A 19,834-nucleotide genomic window follows, 5' to 3' on the forward strand; every position below is an offset into this window, starting at 1 on the left:
TCTTTTCTTTATAAAATTTGTGAGTTTTTTCTGGTAAGTCCTTGAGGATTGAAGTCACAAAATAATGACAGACATTTGAGTTTCAGACTTCACATTCCTCAGAAAATGTATGCTAATACAGCACCTTTTGTTCTAGCAACACTCTAAGTTTATACGAACAATGTTTAAAACTACTTTTGGGCCTTTGTCCTCCCATTATTATGAATTTTTACATATTTTTGGGCTAAAAGGTTGAGAACTATGCCATAAGCAAAAGCAAACAACACCCCAATGTAAACACAATAGGGTAGTAGTGAATATTTATAAAAGAAAATTTCTGTCTGCAGCTGCTGCTATAAAAATAAATGCCCTGCATTCCTTTTTCTGAGCAATAAATACAAAACTATAACAGCTGGCATTATTGACTGACTGTAATCCTCAATAATTTATCAGAAAAATAAAAAGTTACAAAGGACAGGGCAAAGATGTGAGGCAAGATCAGGGATAATTGATAGGGATGTTGGGGTTATATACAACTATTAGTGCTTTGTTTGCTAAATCACTTGCTCACCAGTAAAAGATAAAATTTTGATATATATATATATATATATATATATATATATATATATATATATATATAAATTATACACACACACATATATATATATATATATATATATATATATATAAATTATACACACACACATATATATATATATATATATATATATATATATATATATATATATATATATAAATATTGATATAGATAGATAAATACACATATACAGATATGTGCATCAAGTAGTTGTTAGGTATTAAACCCAGAGCAGCTTAACTGCATAGAAGAAAAGTCAGGCTAGATAAAGTTAACATTTCAGTTGACTGTAATCTTGCTTTATGAATATTCATTAGCTGATGGAGTTAATGAGTATTCATAAGCAGCTACTTTACCCAATATTTGCTTGCAAATCTATTACATAAAGCAGACAATCTGTCTGTCAAGGTTACTTTATGCATCCTGTGATAAATCTGATAATGTTAGTCGCAGTGGGAATATCCAAACCTGCAGTGTGTGTGTGTGTGTGTGTGTGTGTGTGTGTGTGTGTGTGTGCACCATTATATAAAGTGTCACCTGTAAACCTTATTGTATGCTCATTAATGTCACCTGTTTAGTTCCCAAAAATTACACTATGTAAGTCATTTTAGAGTTAGTTTTGAATGTAATTTGTGCTATCTGACAGTCCCTTTTAGCTTTTTTTTATCAATATTTTTTGACACAATCACTTAGTCTGCCATTTTAGTTAGCGTTAGATTTTTCTTATTGCTGCCACACACATTTTTCATCTAACTTGTGGTCTTTAGTCAAATGCAGATGTCCCTTCCACCCATCACAAGTGTCATGGTCATTTGTTGTGTATTACCCAATTCTGAATAAGTATTAAAAAATACACAGGGATCAACTACAGTGCTTTGGCATACCTTTTCTACTAATGTCTGCTGTTTAACAGCACTACAGAGAGGTATGAGTGTACATGTCCTGTAGGTATATGAACTACTATACACACCACTTCCTATCAGCATGGGGTGCTGAAGCTCTTCTGATTCATGGAATGGCATCATTGGCCGGTACATTCAGAGGCATAATCAGAATGTGTCCTGGTAGGGGAACTGGTAACAGGGTAGAGTGATGGAGAGTTATGGGAATGAGTTGGTATTAACTAGTTAACTAGTACTTATGGCAGCAGAATAACGAGCTGTGGACATGAAAGATGAGATGTTATTGCCTTACTGATTTCAGTAACTAATTAGTTTCACATTAATGCTTTAGGGCTTTTTCTAATTCACTGATCTTTTCTCTCTGGTAACTTAGGTCTGCTGTTTGGAGCCAATGGCTTTGACATTTATTTGTTACTCAGGAATGCATTGTTGATAATATAATTTAAAAAAATCTGAAAGTATTTGTTTTATTAAGGCATGTATCACAGGATGATTTTACCATCTTCATCATCGTCATAATTACTTTTCTTTTGCTTTATTTCTCAGTGAATGTGTTTTCTTTTTCTTCAGATTTTTAAACTTGTTTAGGGTAAGTAACATGTTAGGCCAATAATTATGTATGCATCTAGTTCACTACTCCATATTTATGTCATTTATTCATGCTCACGTATCTACTGCTGTATGTTTGGTGCTGCTATTTGGCCTGGGACATGATTGAAAACAGTCCAGTTTTAAGGACCAACTCATTTACCAGATTAACAAAGTGAATAAATAAATAAAGAATAAATAAAGCCACATAGGAAGCCATTTTATAGCATTTAAACCTGCAACACAGTAAGCACTTTCCATTTTTTACATGTGTTTCTGGCGATCACATTCCACTAAGCACAGCTCATGCTTTATAGGTCCTTGCTTAACCTTATATGCTCTACAGAAGGCATAATTCTTTGCAGGCTACTTTGCATGGAAGTCAGAGTTGTCCCAAAGCCATATGACAGTGAAACTATACAGTACTATGACAAAACTGTCCTAAATGGAAGGAGCAATTATTATGATGCACTTAGATGAGTTAGATTTGTACCAAGCTGGGAATCTGAGTTTAAGTGGTTTGTTAAAACACATTAATGTCCTTTGGTTTGATAATGACCATAAAGATTCCAGGATTATTTGTGACCATTCAGAGCTAGAAAGAACAACCGTGGAATCAAATATTAACTTAATTTAGATAATGGGCTTGTAGAATCAGCGATCGCTACTGAATGCCTGAAGTTCCAGATGGGGCACAAATATACAGGGTAAAGCCCTGTTATAAAAAAAGAAAAAGAAAAAAAAAAAAAAAAAAAAACCAGAGCACCTAATCTGGCACAAAATCGGAGCACTGAGGTTGAAATCTTTTTTGAGAGTTGCCATTTCCTTTCCTCTCATTAAACCCACAGCAATTAAAAAAGGCAAACCAAATGAGCAAAGAAAGAAAGAAAGAAACAAAAAATAATATTTGAACCAAATAACTGCAGCAGCAATAGCAGTTACAAGGATCTGTCTTTTCCTTTCCCATTACTAACTGACAGGCAGTTAGTGAGGGGGCAGGGTGGAGTAGGTTAACTAAATAAATAAGCAAATCCGTCTGTCCATCCACCCACAACCCCTTTTTCCTGTTTTTGCACATGGGGTTGGGGTGTCACTCCAATAATGATAATCATCTAGAGCCAAGGTTCACACTGCCAGGTGGCTAGCCTTACCAGTGTATTCTTCCACACCACATACTTGCATGCATACTCACACCTATGGCCAATTTAGAGTGTCCAGTCTGGCTCTATCACAAGTAGCTGTAACACCCACCCTCAAGTAGTGTTGCTTGCTTGTAACACCCACCCTCAAGCATTATTGTTTGCTTAGTATACAAGTTCCAAAACTGGAAGGAAACAAACATATGAGACATAAATAAAACACTCCCAAAACTGTGGCTTTCAGCTCCATTGCATATTGACCAATGGGATCCATTTCCTGGAAAACAGAGTTATGAATGCATCTCTGTTGCACGCTTGGAAAGAAGGAGGCCATTGGTCATCCGGTGAGCATTCAGTTGTTTAGTGGTCAGCATTCTGACAGAAAACAGTAGGGAAGGCTTTTCTTTACATTAATCAGCAGAGGCTTTGTTTTAATACAAGAAATGAACAATTTTTAATAACAGCATGCCTGTGAAAGTACATTATTCATGTTTATAATATCCATCTACCATTATTGGGATGGATGAATAACATTGTCTGAGGATCACTCGCCTCATACATGGAAGTAACAAATCAGTTGTATTTATGTATACTGTATTTTTCATAACACATTCAAAAATGTAAATGATAACTATATTAGCATGAGTCAAATGATTTGACGTAGGAAATCAACCTGAAATATGTATTTTTTTAATTTCTAAAATATGCAATAATGAAAACAACAATCATATACAAGGACCATTACAGATCACCTTAAAAGTATGAGAAACAAATTGACTTACCTGTTTTAACACTTCAATTAGTACTAATGAGAAAATAAAGTCAATCGCTAGATCCCTTCTTTCTAATAAGTAGTCCCTTTGCTGTTCATCACTGAAAAACAAAAGAAGACAAGCATTATGAAAATCAAATTTTAAATATTTAACATTTGATAGCTGTTTTATAAATTAGTTTATAAATAAAATATAATATAAAGTGACAGAAATAATAAATGACATGTTTTACTTCATGCACAAGCTTGCAATCAGGTGCATTCTTTGTAAACAAAAGAGTAAAAATAAAAATCTAACACGGGCCAGCATTTTTAGTTTTGATTTGATTTATTTTTATGCTGTTGGATTTTTATTTTTATTTTGGTTATTTTCTGGCGATCTTTACCCATGTTGTCTTCACAGGAGTTGATTACACCAGTTGAAGGTGTTCAGAAAATTCAGGCTCAACCACAATATCTTATGCTGTTGCTACAATGCATGATGCAGATGATGTCAACAATGGATACAATGCTTTCAGTTTTGGATAATGATACAGTTAAATTTACGACTGAGGGACAGAATGTGATTTTTGAGAGTACAACTAGGAGTGTAGATGATTTATGCAAAATGTAAGCAGATGTAGTTGATAGTAAAACAAATGGAAAGGTTACTGGGCAGCTGCTGCTACTGGTAGTGATGGTTTGAGCTCTGCAACAAGGTATACTGATATTAACCACTGGTTTACACACAAATATGATCTTAAGAGAATTTATACATGTGAGGACGAAAGAATGAATTATGATAAAAATTTCTTGAGCTCAAAATTTTTTCAACTTGAGAGAACACTTAAAAATATCAAGAGTTACAGCTTGATAACTTATTTTTATAGAATGTATTATAAATGAGTTCTAAAGGGATTAATATTATACAAATTTCCCAATGGGCTTAACGATGACTCTATTTTATACACCAAATGGTTGGAACTCTTGAATAAAATGGAAATTTAGTTCATGTTACTATTGATCCATGATAATATTAGAGAGATGAGTAAATTGGAAGTTCAGATTAGAAATCTAAAGAAAGTTATTAAGAAGGACTTGTTGTTTATGACCTATTTGGATAGTTTTCACAAGGTGTTTAAGAATGTGAATGATTATTGTGAAATTGTTCGTAAACAGAAACAAAAGAAGTTAAGAAGAAAAGAGATGATTTATTAAAATAAAAGGACTTATCCAAGTCTTATTACAATTAGAAATAATAATGGTGGAATATAAAAGAAGAGGCAGTGGAGACAGTACCAATAATAATTATCGTGGTACTGAAGATTGTTTTAGAGCAACAATATCCTCAGAGATCATGGATATTACAGGAGACAAGAATAAAGCAACATGAAGAGAATATCAATTTGCTCCATATGGATCAATACCAGAGCAATACATTCATAGGATTATAGGAGGTTACTAGGCTATTGGCCCTAAGGCCTCTACAAGCCTAGCTATGTCATACCCTTGTTCCCTTATGGACCAAGATATATAGTCTATGTTTGCACACAAATATAAGATCAGCACTGGCTGTCCCTGTCTAAGAGGGACATAGGTGAAATCTCTGAAGTACATTTAAGGTTTCCCATCCAGTTGTCCAGGTCACACTTAAATAGGGTCATTGAGGAGCTCTGTTTTACATGAATTGGGAGTTTGTTCCAGTGGAGTGGCAACCTCTGGGAGATGTATCTGTCTCTCCAGCATGTCCTGTTAATAGGTTATGATCCCTAGAGTGAGTGAATCCTGTCCGATTGGATTTGTAGATGTGCAGCAGCTTCATCAAGGCAGGGTCTGAGACTGCTCTGTAGGCCAAGCACAAGTCATCTTTAAGTATACGATACTGAGTAAACTGATGGGGGCTTCAGTCTGTCCGTGTAGGTCATGTGTTGTAGGATCTGAATTTTTTGGGTGAGAAACCTTTGAGGTCTCTCCAGTTGCTGCAGATATCTGGTGAGGTACATATAGAAGGGAACATTGTACTCTATTATTGGTCTGATTAGAGCTGAGTACAGGGGAGTTATACCCTTTTTAGCTTTGGATGGTATACCCTTGCTTATGAGGTGTGCAATGTAGAAGGCCTTTCTTGCTACTGTGGACACCTGATGGTCAAAATTAAGGCTGCTATCAACTTGCATTCCTAAATCTCTCACCACTGGGTTTGAAATTAGGGGGATATTATTAATGCTGTAATTAGCATGGGATTCTCCTTTGCTGAAGAGGATGAGAATGCATTTTTTTAGTTTAAGTCCATGGCTTTGACACCAGTCATTTGTCGGTGTATGCTCATTTTGTAGTATGTTGACATCTTTGGGGGATTCGATGATTGCACCAAGTTTGCAGTCATCAGCAAACCTGGTAAGCCATAGGCCATTTATTTTCACCAGGACTTCTGAAAAACAGATACCAAACAGTAGGGGGCCTAGCACACATCCTTGTGGAACACTACTGGTAACAGTTTGCTAATAGAGTTGGTATCCCCAGTTTTTGACTGTATGTGTTCTGTTTGTGTGCCAGTTGGCAACCTATATAGTGATGCAAGGGTTACTCGTCAGGCTGGGTGAATTTCTCAATGATGCCTGAGTAAAGGGATTGTTTTGTCTTCATCCATGCCCTTGGTGACATTCTCAAAGAAGTCCACCAGATTTAACAGGCATGATATGCCTTTAACAAAGCCAAACTGAGTTGGGTCAAGAGTTTGCAGGTCACCTATATTCTTGTTGATAAGATCCATGATGATTCGCTTTATGGTCTTGCAGATAAGGCTGGTTAGGCTTACAGGTCTATAGTTCTCAGAAATGGTTGAGTGACCCACTTTGTGCAAGGGGATTATGGTTGCTGTTTTCTACTCAGCTGGGACAAAGCCAGTGCTTAAAGTGAGAATGAAGAGTGTGCTCAGATGTCTCATTAACTCCTGTTTTAGTCCATTTAATAGCCAGCCTGGGATGTTGTCCGGTCCCATACAGGCTGTGTTTTTGACCTTGGAAAGTGCAGCTATGACCTGTTCTCTGGAAATGCTAGGCAGAGAACAGGTGATAGGTATGTTATGGGGTATGATTGGTGGGGACGGGGGGGGGGGGTAGTTTTCACAAAACCTGTCTACTAGCAGGTTGGTGATGTCATCAGGTTCAGTATAAGTGGTACCATCCACAGCTAGTTCAGCACAAAGCTGAGCCTTCCCTTTTAGTTTTCTGACATAGCTAAAAAATGCTTTAGAATTTACCTTAGCTCGGGATGCTAATTTAGTTTTGTAATTAGCTTTAGAGGACTTTACAATATGTCTAATCTGCTTATTTATGCTTTGGAAGGGGTTCTTTCTTTGATGGCACCATTCCCTCTTGGTTTTGACAGCAGTTTCTTTCTCTTATTGTATAACCTATTTATGCTGGATGTCCACCAAGGTGGCTTATTTTTTTGTAAGGTTCTTGATTTGATCCGCTACAGTATGGCTGAGTCTATACATTTATATAGGTGTTTATACAGGAGATTTTTGTGCACCTCAGTATAAGGATCACTACTGTCAGTGTTGAAAGTCTGAAAGTATTGATACCATCATTCAGTAGGCTATAGTTTGTTTTGGAGAAATTTTTTTAATCTTTTTGCTCCAGAGGTGTGTCAGGTATGTCGTTACTTCACTCCAGACTGATTTATGATCGGACTTTACCAGGGAGGGCCCCACACATGGTGTGGTGCAGTGATCTCCCATGTTGGTGAGCACTATGTCAAGAATGCTAGAGCCCCTTGTGGGGGTGCTGATCATCTGCTCCAGAACACTTGTGTTAACAAAGTCCAGAAACTTTTGGGTGAGTGCATTTGTGCTCATATATGTTACCCAGTCAATGGAAGGATAGTTAAAATCACCCATGAACAGGGTATTTGACTGTACTGAGAGTGACTCAAGTAGGGGCAGGTAGGCTGTGTGGTTTTTATGGTTCATGGTGGGGGACCTATAACTAGCAATGATGTGGGGGGGTCTTTCCTACAGTTAGCTAGACTTGGAGTAACTCTAGGGAGCTGCACTATTTAATCAGTCTAGAGGTGTATATGTCTTTAATGAAGATGAATAATCCTCCTCCCTTGTTTTTTTCATTTTTGTTGTATAGTCTGAATGTTTGGAAGGCATTGTAGCCTTGCATGGCTGGGGTACTCTCTGAGGCCTTGAACCATGTCTCTGTGATTGTCCAGACATCAGCATCTTCCAAGGTGAGAAGTGCTTCGAGTGAGTGCAGTTTCTGATTTAGACTCCTAGCATTAAGCAGCATAACCCTGAGTTTGTTTCAGGAGGATATTTTTACTTCGAGAATTTTGTTCTTATGTCATTGCCTAAAACAGGCACTACAGGGGAGGCAAGTACTTTGCAAGCAACCTAAAGCATAGAGATGATGATAGGTGAAGACCATCTCTGGCAAAGCATTGAGTTCTGTCGATCATGTCAACCCAAGCTGACATACTGGATCCCCCTGGACTGACACCAGAAGCTAAGCCAATTGTTGAAGTCAGTCATTGTTGTTTGTATTGTGGCATCATCCTGGGTGAGGGAAGAATGTTGCTTAGGGCATAGGTAATACTTTCCTGGGGCACATAATCTGAAAGCTTCATTATGTCTCTCTTCAAATATTCCAGTGAGGTATGTCTCAAGTCATTTACTCCAACATGGACTATGATATGTCATAACAGTACTTGCTGTTGAGAGACTTGAGTGCATGTGTGATTTGGCGGATCCTGGTACCAGACAAGCTGCTGACTGTGGCCTTCTCCTTGTCCAGCATAGTGAGGGGGGCATCTGTATGCCTCACTATGGAGTCGCCTATGACCAAGACATTTGCTTTAGATATGTTTTGCTTTAGGGGCTTATTGGGTGAGACACTGATGCATGTGTTATTATGTGTAGTGGGTGCTGTTGGGATCATATTGTGTACAGAAGGTTTGCGCTTGGGAGGTCTTCACTCTTTTGGTATATTTCTAGTGAGTACCTCCGTGTATGTGGGTTTATATGTTATGTGCTTGGTATGTGTGGGAGGTGGAGTGTAGGTGCTGACAACCTGCTTGGTATTTGGTTTGTTGTTATGTGAGAGAGACAGCATTGATTTTAGATTCACAGTACAGATACATCTCTCACATATTGTATTTGCATGTTCTAGGAGTAGTAGATTGTCTGTATAAATGAGGCAATTGCTACATTGCCTCAGGATGCCCATGTCAATCAGGCTGGCTGGAGAAACAGTGGGAAACTGACCTTCCATTATGCCTGGTGTATTCTGTAATAAGCGGTGGAGGGTGGACTAGATTGACTAGGTTCTGCTGTAGAACTAGTAAAATCAGCTAATCTATGGGAGATTTAGGGGTAGAAGCCTGTGCCGGCACCTCAAAAAGTGCAGCTGGTTTGATCTCTGGGTATCAGTGTGCAACTGTGTTGCGTGCCAAGAAGCAGAGAAGTCTAGGAGAATTCCCCAGCAGTTATCTAGTGAAAATTTGACTTTTTAAGCATATGCGTCTATACACAGCAGTGCTAACCCCCATCGGATGGTGTGCAACAATGTGTAAATGCTATGGGGTTGGGAGGGTGGCCTAATGGTTAAGGTGTTTGCCTTACAAACACAAGGTGTGGGGTTTGAGTCTCACAAGGGATAATTGGCTAGGCTTAAAATGGCTCACAAGGGCAGTTAGCTTAGTACTAATCTATGAACCTAAATCTATGAACCTATGTTTAAATATCAGCTAAATGAAACAGTTTTCAACCAATCCAACCAAATTAAAGCCCAAGACTGATCCTTGTTCCAACAATCCCCAACTCAGATGTGTCCTTGACTACATTCTTCTGCCACAAGGGTGCAGGAGGGCACTAAATGTAAGATGGCTGGCTCCTGTGGTCAGAAAATGCCAAATAGTCTAGATTCAACAAGTCTGAATCTAGCCTATGCTATAAATTGTTCAAATACTGTAAATAGGTAGTGCAGAAAACACAGTCATAAACAATACAAACAGTTTAAAGTAGGCAGCAAAACAGTTGCAAACAGTTTAAAGTGCAAGGAAGGTTTTGAAAATACTTATTTTTCATTAGAATTCATACGCTGCCTTGGATTTCATTCAGATTGACCTCAGATCTCTTGCTAAGAAAATGCCAAACAGTCTAGATTCAGCAAAGCTGAATCTAGCCTATGCTATAAATTGTTCAAGTACTGTAAAAATAGGCAGTGCAGAAAATACAGTCACAAACAATAAAAAATATTGAGAAGGTGACAGATCCATCATTAGCAACATGACTGAGGGTGTGGTCGACCACACTTGTAGTGAGCTGTGATACAGTTACTGTTTTTAACTTTGGTGGCTTTAATATTTATAACTTTGGCCATGTGAGTATCACCTCTGTGTTTGGTTTATTTTTTAAAAAGAGATTTATCGCTGAACTGTCCAATGGATCAAATTTAGTAGACACACTAATTGAGTTAAAGTTGTATGAGAAAATTGAATTTAGAGTGTTTGTTTGCTAATAACAGTTCTGGAAATCAACATAATATTCTGTTGAGCAATGTACATTGAGTAGGAAAACTATATAATCTACCTGTTATTGACCTATAGCTTTGTTTGAAATATTATGTGAAGACAATATCAGATTATGTCTTACAAACTAAAAGGCAGATGTATTACAACTTATCTAAAGAATAAATACAACTAATGGATTATATTTTGAATGATAAAAATTTATGATTGATAAAACCTGACAAAGGGGAGAGGTAATTATTATGGACAGATTTTTATATTTGCAAAAGACGTTGGAATATTTGAACAATGATGAGTATTTTCCATTTGTATTTAAAATGAGATTAACATTAGATACAACAGAATTAATATATGGTTAGAAGATGTCTTTGTGACATAATATTTACCTAAAAACAATAGAATTGAAGAGGGTTAAGAAAACCCATTAGATCTTTGATTTTCAGAATTCCAAAGATCCACAAATCAGTGGTAGATCCAGCCCCTAGACCAACTGTAGCCATTGGGGGTTCTAAGACAGAATATGTGGATCACAAGCTTAAGGAATTCTGTACAAACAAGGGTTACTTTGCTTAAAATTCATGGAACTTTTTAAATATTTTAGCTAAGAGTGATTTTATTACCAATTCTTTTTAGGTTACATAGATATTAAGGATTTAATTTTCCACATATATAAGGCTTGCAATGTTTTTTTGAAGCTGTGGTCAGTGGTATGCAGTTTCACCAAATGATATGAACATTATCATGGAGTGCATGGAGAAGGCCCTTAAAAATATATTGTTTCTTTTTTTTTTTTTTTTTTTGAGGTTGAGTATTACAAGCAGTTAAGAGGGGTGGTAAAGGGAGTTGCCTTTGTCCGAGTATTTGTCAACATGGTACTATGACGGTGGGAAAAGAATATTATTATATTTTCGTCACCATTTCAGCCATTGATGTAGCAATATGTTAGATTTTTGATGATGTTTTTATTATATGGAGGGGCAATCAAATTGAATTAGATGAAGTTTTAACTTACCTTAATTCTACTACTGACTTTTTGAAATAAACATGTGAAATAAATCAGAAACTATTAATTACTTGGATGTGGTAATGTCAAAATATTTTGAAGAAAACATTATGACTCCAATGTTTTCATGAAATAAACGTATTCTAACAATTTCCTTAATTTTAATAGTCAACATCTACCTTGCCAGAAAAAGAACTAGATCAAGGAACAAATGATCAAAATCAGTAGATTCGTGTCTGAAGATACAGTTATTAACAAGGAAATGGACACGTTATCTGATATGTTTTTATAATGGGGTAATACCCTATTTTTTTTACTTGATTTAAAAAATCAAGTAACTAAAGAGAGAGTAACTAAATACAAGTCCTTATTGAATCAAAGTCATGGTCTCATACTCAATGCAAAAAATGTATTATCATCCCTTTCAGTAAGAGTGATGTTCCTGCAAATTACCACATCAATGGCAATTCCCTAAGCATGCACTCAGTGGTGAGAGATCTGGGCACTGAGGTTGACAGCAACTTTGCCTTTGATCACCATGTTTCCACAGAGGTAAGAAGGGCATTCTGTATGGCTCATCGCAAGCAAGGGCATTGCCTCGAGAAAAGGACAATTTATCACCTCCCTATACTCTTCACTCATTAGGTCAGTAATTGAGTACAATGCCCCTTTTGGCAACATATACCTTTTAAAGCACCTGCAGCAATTGGAGAGATCAAAAAGGTTCCTCACAAGGAAAATTCAAGGTCTTCAGCAGCTATCCTATGTGGATCTGTTGAAATCACTGTTACTTTATTCTGTTTCATACAGACTACTGAGAGGTATCTCTGGCTTGCATATAAGGTTATCTCTGACCAAACTTTATTGGAAATGCTGTACATCCACAAGTCAAATGGCACATGTGTTACTCGTTCTAAGGACCTAAACCTGGTATATGACATCAACAGAACCCGCTGGAGGGATAGATTTGTCTCCCAGAGGTTACCTCACCTTTGGAATAGACTCCCACTTCATGTCAAACAGAGCACCTCATTGGCCCTCTTCAAATGCAATCTTGATGACTGGATGGGTAACAATAAATTCACCCCAGGGGCACTACTTGTGTCCCTCTTGGATAGGGGAGATAGGTGCTGATCGTGGTAACAAAAGTAAATTTGGCTAGGCTTGTAAGGGCCTTAGGGCCATTAGCCTAGTAGCTTCTTATGATTCTATGATCCTATAAGATGACTACACTATTTCTCTAACAGACAGACAAAGGGTGATTTTACTGAATCAATGATATGTGTTTGAAGAATCTGAAAACAATTATGTGTAGGAAATGGACAAACATCTCTGGATCCTTTGATATGATTAATAAATTATGTTATGCTTCTAGATTTGTTTATAAAAAAACATGAATGAATTTGAAAACATATTTTGAGAAGATTGACAGGAGGGGGCAGTATTCACACTAGGAAGGAAGTAGATATGAAGAAATATGTGGCGTGCAAAGAGTGTGGACTTATTTATGATACCATTATCATTACTACAGCCAATTAATCAAGGGTCAGTTTAGCTTTAGCCAAATATGATTGGAATACAAAGGGTGTTGTATATGTCATACCATGGTTGTTGTGCCTGGCAGTAGCCTAGCTAGGCAGGGGAGAGAAGGGCAATTGCCCTGGGTACAAAGTGTTGGGGGTGCAATTGGAGGCCATTCATCATCTCTCTTTGTCCTTTAACTCTTCCTCTTCTTCTTTCGAACTGTCTATAACATTCTTTTGCACTTCTTAATATTAATCGCCCATGTTCGCCTTGTCTTTCCTTTTACCAAGTTAATTTCTAAATATGTTTTATAGCTCTTTCAATGCTGCTGCTATTAATTAATGATACTTTATTTAAATGTTGTATATTTGTTGATTACTTGTATACTTCTATTTACTATGTTCTTTATGTAATTATTTTTTTCAAGAACTTTCCTTCTCATAAACAGTTTCATAGCTCATTACATTTCTCCCCAAGCCCTCATTGAAAGGTGTAGCTTTCTGCTCAGACTACCCCAAGAAACAAATGCAGTAAAATGAACAAATAAAAAAATAAAATAATAAATAAATAAATAAATAAACACATAAATAAACACATAAATAAATAAATAAATGACCTTTCGTGTTAGAATTTTGCAATGCAATTCATTAAAATCTACAAACTTTATACCATCTCTTTGATAATGTGCTTATATTTTCCATAACTTTTGTTACTCTGTTTTTTAAATGTGTTTCTGAGTAGTGTCCCACATTCCTATTTGAACCAGGAAGAGTTATGTGCTACTTGGTATTCAAATTTCATGCTAATTAGATGCCAAGAGTTTTGTCTGGATGTACATACTTTTTAAGAGCCTTTCCTCCTATTTTCAATATCTGGATATTGAGAGGTATGGTTCAGGGAAAGCACCAGTCCTAGAGCTCTGAAAGACATTGCATAGGTGTCCACTGCAAAGGGCACCTAGAAAGAGGTCTACAAGGGCAATGATCCTGTTGTACTAGCCTCTGTTGTTGCCAACAGATGGACAATAGAAGTACCACACAGCTCATTAGAAGGTATTTTCTACTTTATTTTTATTAGAGGCATAGCATGTTGTATTCAAAATGAATGTCTTTCTGTTTCAGATACAGATTTAAAAACTAGGCGTGCTAGTGATTTTCACGCTGTATTTTCTCTTATGCAGAATAATTTAACTGCATCCAATTTGCACTGTTTCTTCATCATACCTGAAAGCAAGCATGCTTAGAATCCAGTTTATTAACCTTGATACTAAGCAAGAAACAAGTAAGATGGCTTTATGTGGTTGACACGTGAGTTGTTGATCACTAAGTCAATATCTCCAGTTTGGTTTTCTCTAAACATATTTGAAGTGTGAGATTACACTTCATACATGTACTATGCCCAATTTTTTTTTTTTTTTGGGGGGGGGGGTATTTTCATCAGTCTTCCATACTGGAACTAAATACATTTGGATGTTATGTATTAGTACACCCTTAGTGGCTGATCATGTGAGGGAGGTAAGGCTAGACTACCTTTTACTTCTGAGGAAAAAAAAAAGCAAAAAACAGAACAAAAAACATTTTTTTTATTTCAGGTACCAGATATTCTGAGTTTAGGCACCAGTTAGTCGCAAAAAGTCCTGTGTCTAACGTTAACCAATAACTCAGTGCTTTTATTGCTTGTGAGGCACACGTGTTGGAGGGAAGACAGATTATTCATTAGACATACTCAGATATATGGCTTCAGAAAGCAGATGACTTTTGCAATTATTTATTGTGAAATTCAGAGGATTAAGGCTCTGAGCTATTAATGCATTGTTGCCTGTACCCAAGGTACAGGACATGAAGATTCCTCTTCTGAAAAGGGATACTTGAGTTCAGTGGACTTACCTGGTTAATAAATGTAAAAATAAGTCAATAAATAAGTAAGACTTTGCACTACTAAATTAAACATGTGAATAAATCAAAGAGGAAAAATCCATGTTTTTACTTCAAGAATTGAGCTGTGGTAGCTTGGTGAATGCCAGTGTCCTAAAGTGATGAAGATGATATGACGCTGTGGATAGGGTAGCTCCATCTCTCATTATTCGGATGCAGTGCACAGGTGAAAACTCAAAATGAACATGACTATGGTGACTAAAACTGTTACAAAATGGTTTAGTAAACCGGACTAACTGCTCCTCTTGCAGAAAGTGATAGGAGCTGTCTAACAACAAGGCATGGACAGCAGTCCAGATGGAAGCAGCACACCACGACTAGGCCCCTGCTGTGTAGGTGCATTCAATTGCACCTCTCAGACAAATAAAGGCTACTTAATCAGATGGTTCCCCTGTTGTGAGAATGATGTGGGAAATACTATCACAGGATTCTGATGGATGAATGAAGCACCTCTACCAGCACAAAGCACACAGCTGCAGGAATACATGTAGATGAATGAGCACAAGAACAAAGACCTAACTAGTTGCAAGCATACAGCTGAGATCCATAATATTTAGAGAAATAACGTATGCACACTATTAGGATGGATATTACAGGATTTGATCTTCACAATGTGGGGAATACACTTACATCCGCAAGTGGGGAGCTTTACCCAAAATCTCCTGAACCTTATTATTAGAGCTCTAAGGTTGTAAAAGTGCAGGAAGGGGAGTTAAATGCCAATCCCCCCCCACACACCCAAACTATCCCAACTTATTTGACTCCACTTATGAATTGTAATATTAAAGTTCCCACATACCCTCTTACTCTACTGTTATACTTCCAACATACACATTTCAGCTGTAACGATCTATTCTGTAACAATCCCCAAACAACTTTACTACTATCATACCAAACACTCCATGTTTTCTATTTCTGTATTTCCCAACATCCATCTAACATTCCCAACAACCTTTCTCCCTCCCATATTGCTTTGCACTATATCCATTTATACTCAGACCCCTCCCTAATAGTACCTATCCATTTTTCTACAATTTAACTTCTACTTTCCCCTAATAAACTCTCACTGCTTTCTATCTTAACTACATCCTCATACTCTATCTTTTCAAACCCCACTATTTTTACATTTCAAAAAATGAGAGAATATACCAGAAAAATCTGTCTCCCTTCATGAATACTTCCTTCCCTCCTATCCACCTTTTACCAGCTTTCAGATTCTACCACCACTAAATATCCTACAGCCCTGCAACGTCTTGCTTCCTTCTTGAGTCCTACTTCCCCATTACCTGACATCAATAAAATACAGATCCCTTTATTTAATCATGCTTATCCTCAGTTTATTCTTGATGCTTCTTCTGCTGAGCCATCTCCCATCTTATTTTTATGACTCAATAATAGCTTTGACCATCTCTCGAATTCTGTCCAAACCACCTATCCATACTTCATCCCTACACTCTCTGCACATTGCACAAAACCTATTGAATGACAGGCCTTGCCTTTACTTCAAATATAGTCTGATTAACTCCATTTTAGCTCAAATCAAAATAAAATTAATTGGAAAAAACTCTCCAAGAACATGAATCAGTAATACCCCACTATACTAAAATCCTCCAAGGAGGAGACATTCACCCTAATCTTGTCGCCTCCTATCACAACCAATATCAAACAATTGTCTTCCAAATACTGCTCTGTCCCCACAAAGACAACCCCCCCACCTCAATTTACTCGCCATAAACATTAGAAGTATAAGAAGTAAGACTACTCAACTACATGTTCGGATTAGCCAAAACAAGCCTGATATTCTCCCTATAACTGAAACTTGGCTTAAACCCAGAATAAACTACTCTGAAATTACACCCCCTGGCTATATTTATTACTATTTTATTTGTCATTTGTTAACTGGGTTAGTCCAGTCAAGCAAAAGGCCTGTTTGCAGTGTAGACCCGAGGAGAAAAGCCCCAGAAAATAACAATATATTAACATGCATAGATTTAAAAAATAAAATGTCAACATGCATAAATTTAAAAAACAAGAATATTACATAGTTATATCATACACTGACATGCAGGAAAATAATATAATATATTATCTATAATTAGCTGTAATTTTATCTGTAATGAATGAATAAAGTTGAAATGTGGTAGTATTGCTTTAATATTTCCCAATAACTACTACATTTCCCCTTAAAACAAACCAGTTCCAAAATTCAGTTCAGAAGAGATTATTATTACTTTCCAGAAAATAAACACATATAAAAAATATGTACTACTGTCCTTTGCATCCCTCTTGGTGACAATACATACACTATAAGGTACCCTTCACTGAATATCTATAATGATGCTACAAGAAAAAACACTCCACCTACATCTAGCATGAATGTATACTGTTTCACGTAACTATTATTAGGCTGGATCCTAGTATTAGACCATAGTAAATTCAAAATGACAGGTTCAATGTCAGACTTTTTCAGACATCTCACACATCCACTTAAACAGCATGCTGATAAATCTGCAGGCAACCTGTCCAAGTTTAACCCAGAAATATTCATTAAGACCGTATCATACATTTATCAAATCATCCTAAAAATCGTTATCTTGGATGATGCTGTAAATTAATTCAATACAACTTTCCTAAATATCCTTGCACCTCCTAGAAGGATGAGGCTAAAAACAAATAATGTAATTTGCCTAACCAAAAAGAGTAGAATGCTAATGTAGGATAGTGAAAGGATAGTGAAAACACATCGAAAGAATAGCAAGAATATAAAACACCGCAATATCTCAAATGCTTCAGAATGCTCCACAACTATACGAAAAAGTAAATAAATAAAGACAAAATACTATACTATAACAACATTTAGAGCAAAACTAAACACAACCCTAAAAAATTCTGGTCGGTCATTAAAGAAATTTACATTCAGGTCAAAAATTCATCCCTAACCCTCTATGAATAACTTACCACTTAAACTTGCAATAGGATTCAACTCTATTTCATAGCTTGTATAGTGTCCCTATTCAAGGATTACCCAACATCTAATGCCAACCCTGCCCAAAAGCCACACATCACAACATCCACTTTCAACTTCAAACCTTTGCCCATATCCTGTATAAAACTATTTTTAAACAAACTCAAACCATGCTCTATTTTAGCTGTTGACCTTCAAAGCAAGTGCCTTAAAATAGCAGCATTGTTTTACCTGTCTCAGTCTTTATAAATAGTCAGTCTAGGATTCTTATGTTCCTTCTTTCTGTTAAAAAAATCACATCATCCCTCTACATAAAGGACGAAATTCAACAGACATCACTAACTTTAGACCTATATCAATCTTATCTCCCCTTTCCAAAATATTAGAAAAATGAATTCAAAAACTATCTCCTGCAGGAAGAACTCTTATCCCCCACACAACACGGCTTCTGTCCTTCCTACATAGATACGGTCAATAACGCTAGAGATAATGGTAAACTAGTCTCCTCCTTATTTCTAGACCTGTCTAAAGCCCCTCAACACAGCTTGTCACAGCAAACGTCTACTTCAAATGTCCTTACTAGTTCTATGTCAGCCCTTCCTTCTATGGTCAAAAGTTATTGTCCAGTAAGTATCAGTCAGAATTTGACACTGCACCCTCTCTTCATACCTTGCCATCACCATGGGTGTACCACAAGGCTTTATTCTTCCTCTCCTCCTCTTTAACATTCTCACTAACACCCTCTAGTCATCCACACAACAGGCCTCCCTAACAGAATATGCAGGTGACTCCACACTCGCGTGCACTCCAGACAACCTGGCACAACTTCAAAAAAATACTCTGGAAGCTTTAACAGACACTGAAACATGGCTATGTAACTCACAGCTCATGCTCAATCTAAAAAATAACCAAAAAACCTGCCTGTTTTTCCACAAATCCCATTCTTATGAAAAAACAAAATCTTAAATCTTAATAATACAACCACTGAAGTCACTTCTCACTGCAAATTATTTGGGATGATAGGGAACGGTAATCTTAAATTTGTCATCCATTTACAAAACTGCATAAAAATAACCAAAAACTATGGATACTTTATAGAGCCAAAAATGTTCTCACCGATACAACTAAAATTACGCTTACAGCTACTTACCTCCTCCCCTCATTGCTTTATGGTGCTCCCATCCTTACTAACCTCCAGATGTCACAAAAAAACTAAACTTGAATAATGCTATAATAAAGTGCCTAAATTTGTAGCAAATACCCCTTTCAGAACCCATCACTGTATAGCACTAAAAACCTAAATTGGTTAGAACTACCCCATCAACTAACATGTACACAGATTCTTACCACCTATAAAAGTCCCCAGCATCCATACGTTTGTCCAGCACTAAATATCACTCTAAACAACTACGTTCCCACTTGGTCATTACGATCCAATTACCAAAAATTTCTCTCTGCCCACAGACCTCAAACCTGCTGGGCCTAGTCTGTACTCATACCATATTTCTCTGGAACTCCTTACTTATGTCCATTAGGTCAATACCATCCTCCAGTCCTTTAAAACCATTCTGAAAGACTTCCTAGCAAAAATCTGGCCCTGTTCTTGCTCAGCTCCATAATAAACTATTCTCCCTTCTTTATTCACTTCCTAACGTCAATCAATTTCTCTCCCCGACTCTCAGTGTAAATATGCCATAACCCTGTTTTTTTTCCTCTCATTTCACATTGCAATTCCTCCTTGCAATATACTAACCTACCTTCAAATTTCTCTGAACTGGTTTTAATTGCTTTAAATATTAAATCACTGTCATAAGTTGCATTTATTTTTAACCAATGTTGTCACATTATTTTTAACTTGATATAACTGTAGATGTTTTTGTATTATTTTTGAAGACTGTAAAATTATTTTTG

General features: G+C 36.7%; 1 protein-coding gene across 7 annotated transcripts in view; it reads right to left on the reverse strand.

Annotated features, from left to right (window-relative positions):
• The window catches only part of FRY (FRY microtubule binding protein), a 2,210,679-nt gene that overhangs the window by 1,163,561 nt on the left and 1,027,284 nt on the right, over nucleotides 1–19,834 (reverse strand). For all 7 annotated transcript variants that reach the window (XM_044073229.1, XM_044073230.1, XM_044073228.1 and 4 more), the window contains exon 5: nucleotides 3,989–4,079. In XM_044073229.1, coding sequence (XP_043929164.1) covers nucleotides 3,989–4,079 — 91 coding nt within the window. The remainder of the gene's footprint in view (nucleotides 1–3,988; nucleotides 4,080–19,834) is intronic.

Source organism: Protopterus annectens, chromosome 5.part1 (genome assembly GCF_019279795.1).
Source record: "Protopterus annectens isolate FY-2018-M chromosome 5.part1, PAN1.0, whole genome shotgun sequence".
Lineage (NCBI taxonomy): Eukaryota > Metazoa > Chordata > Ceratodontiformes > Protopteridae > Protopterus > Protopterus annectens.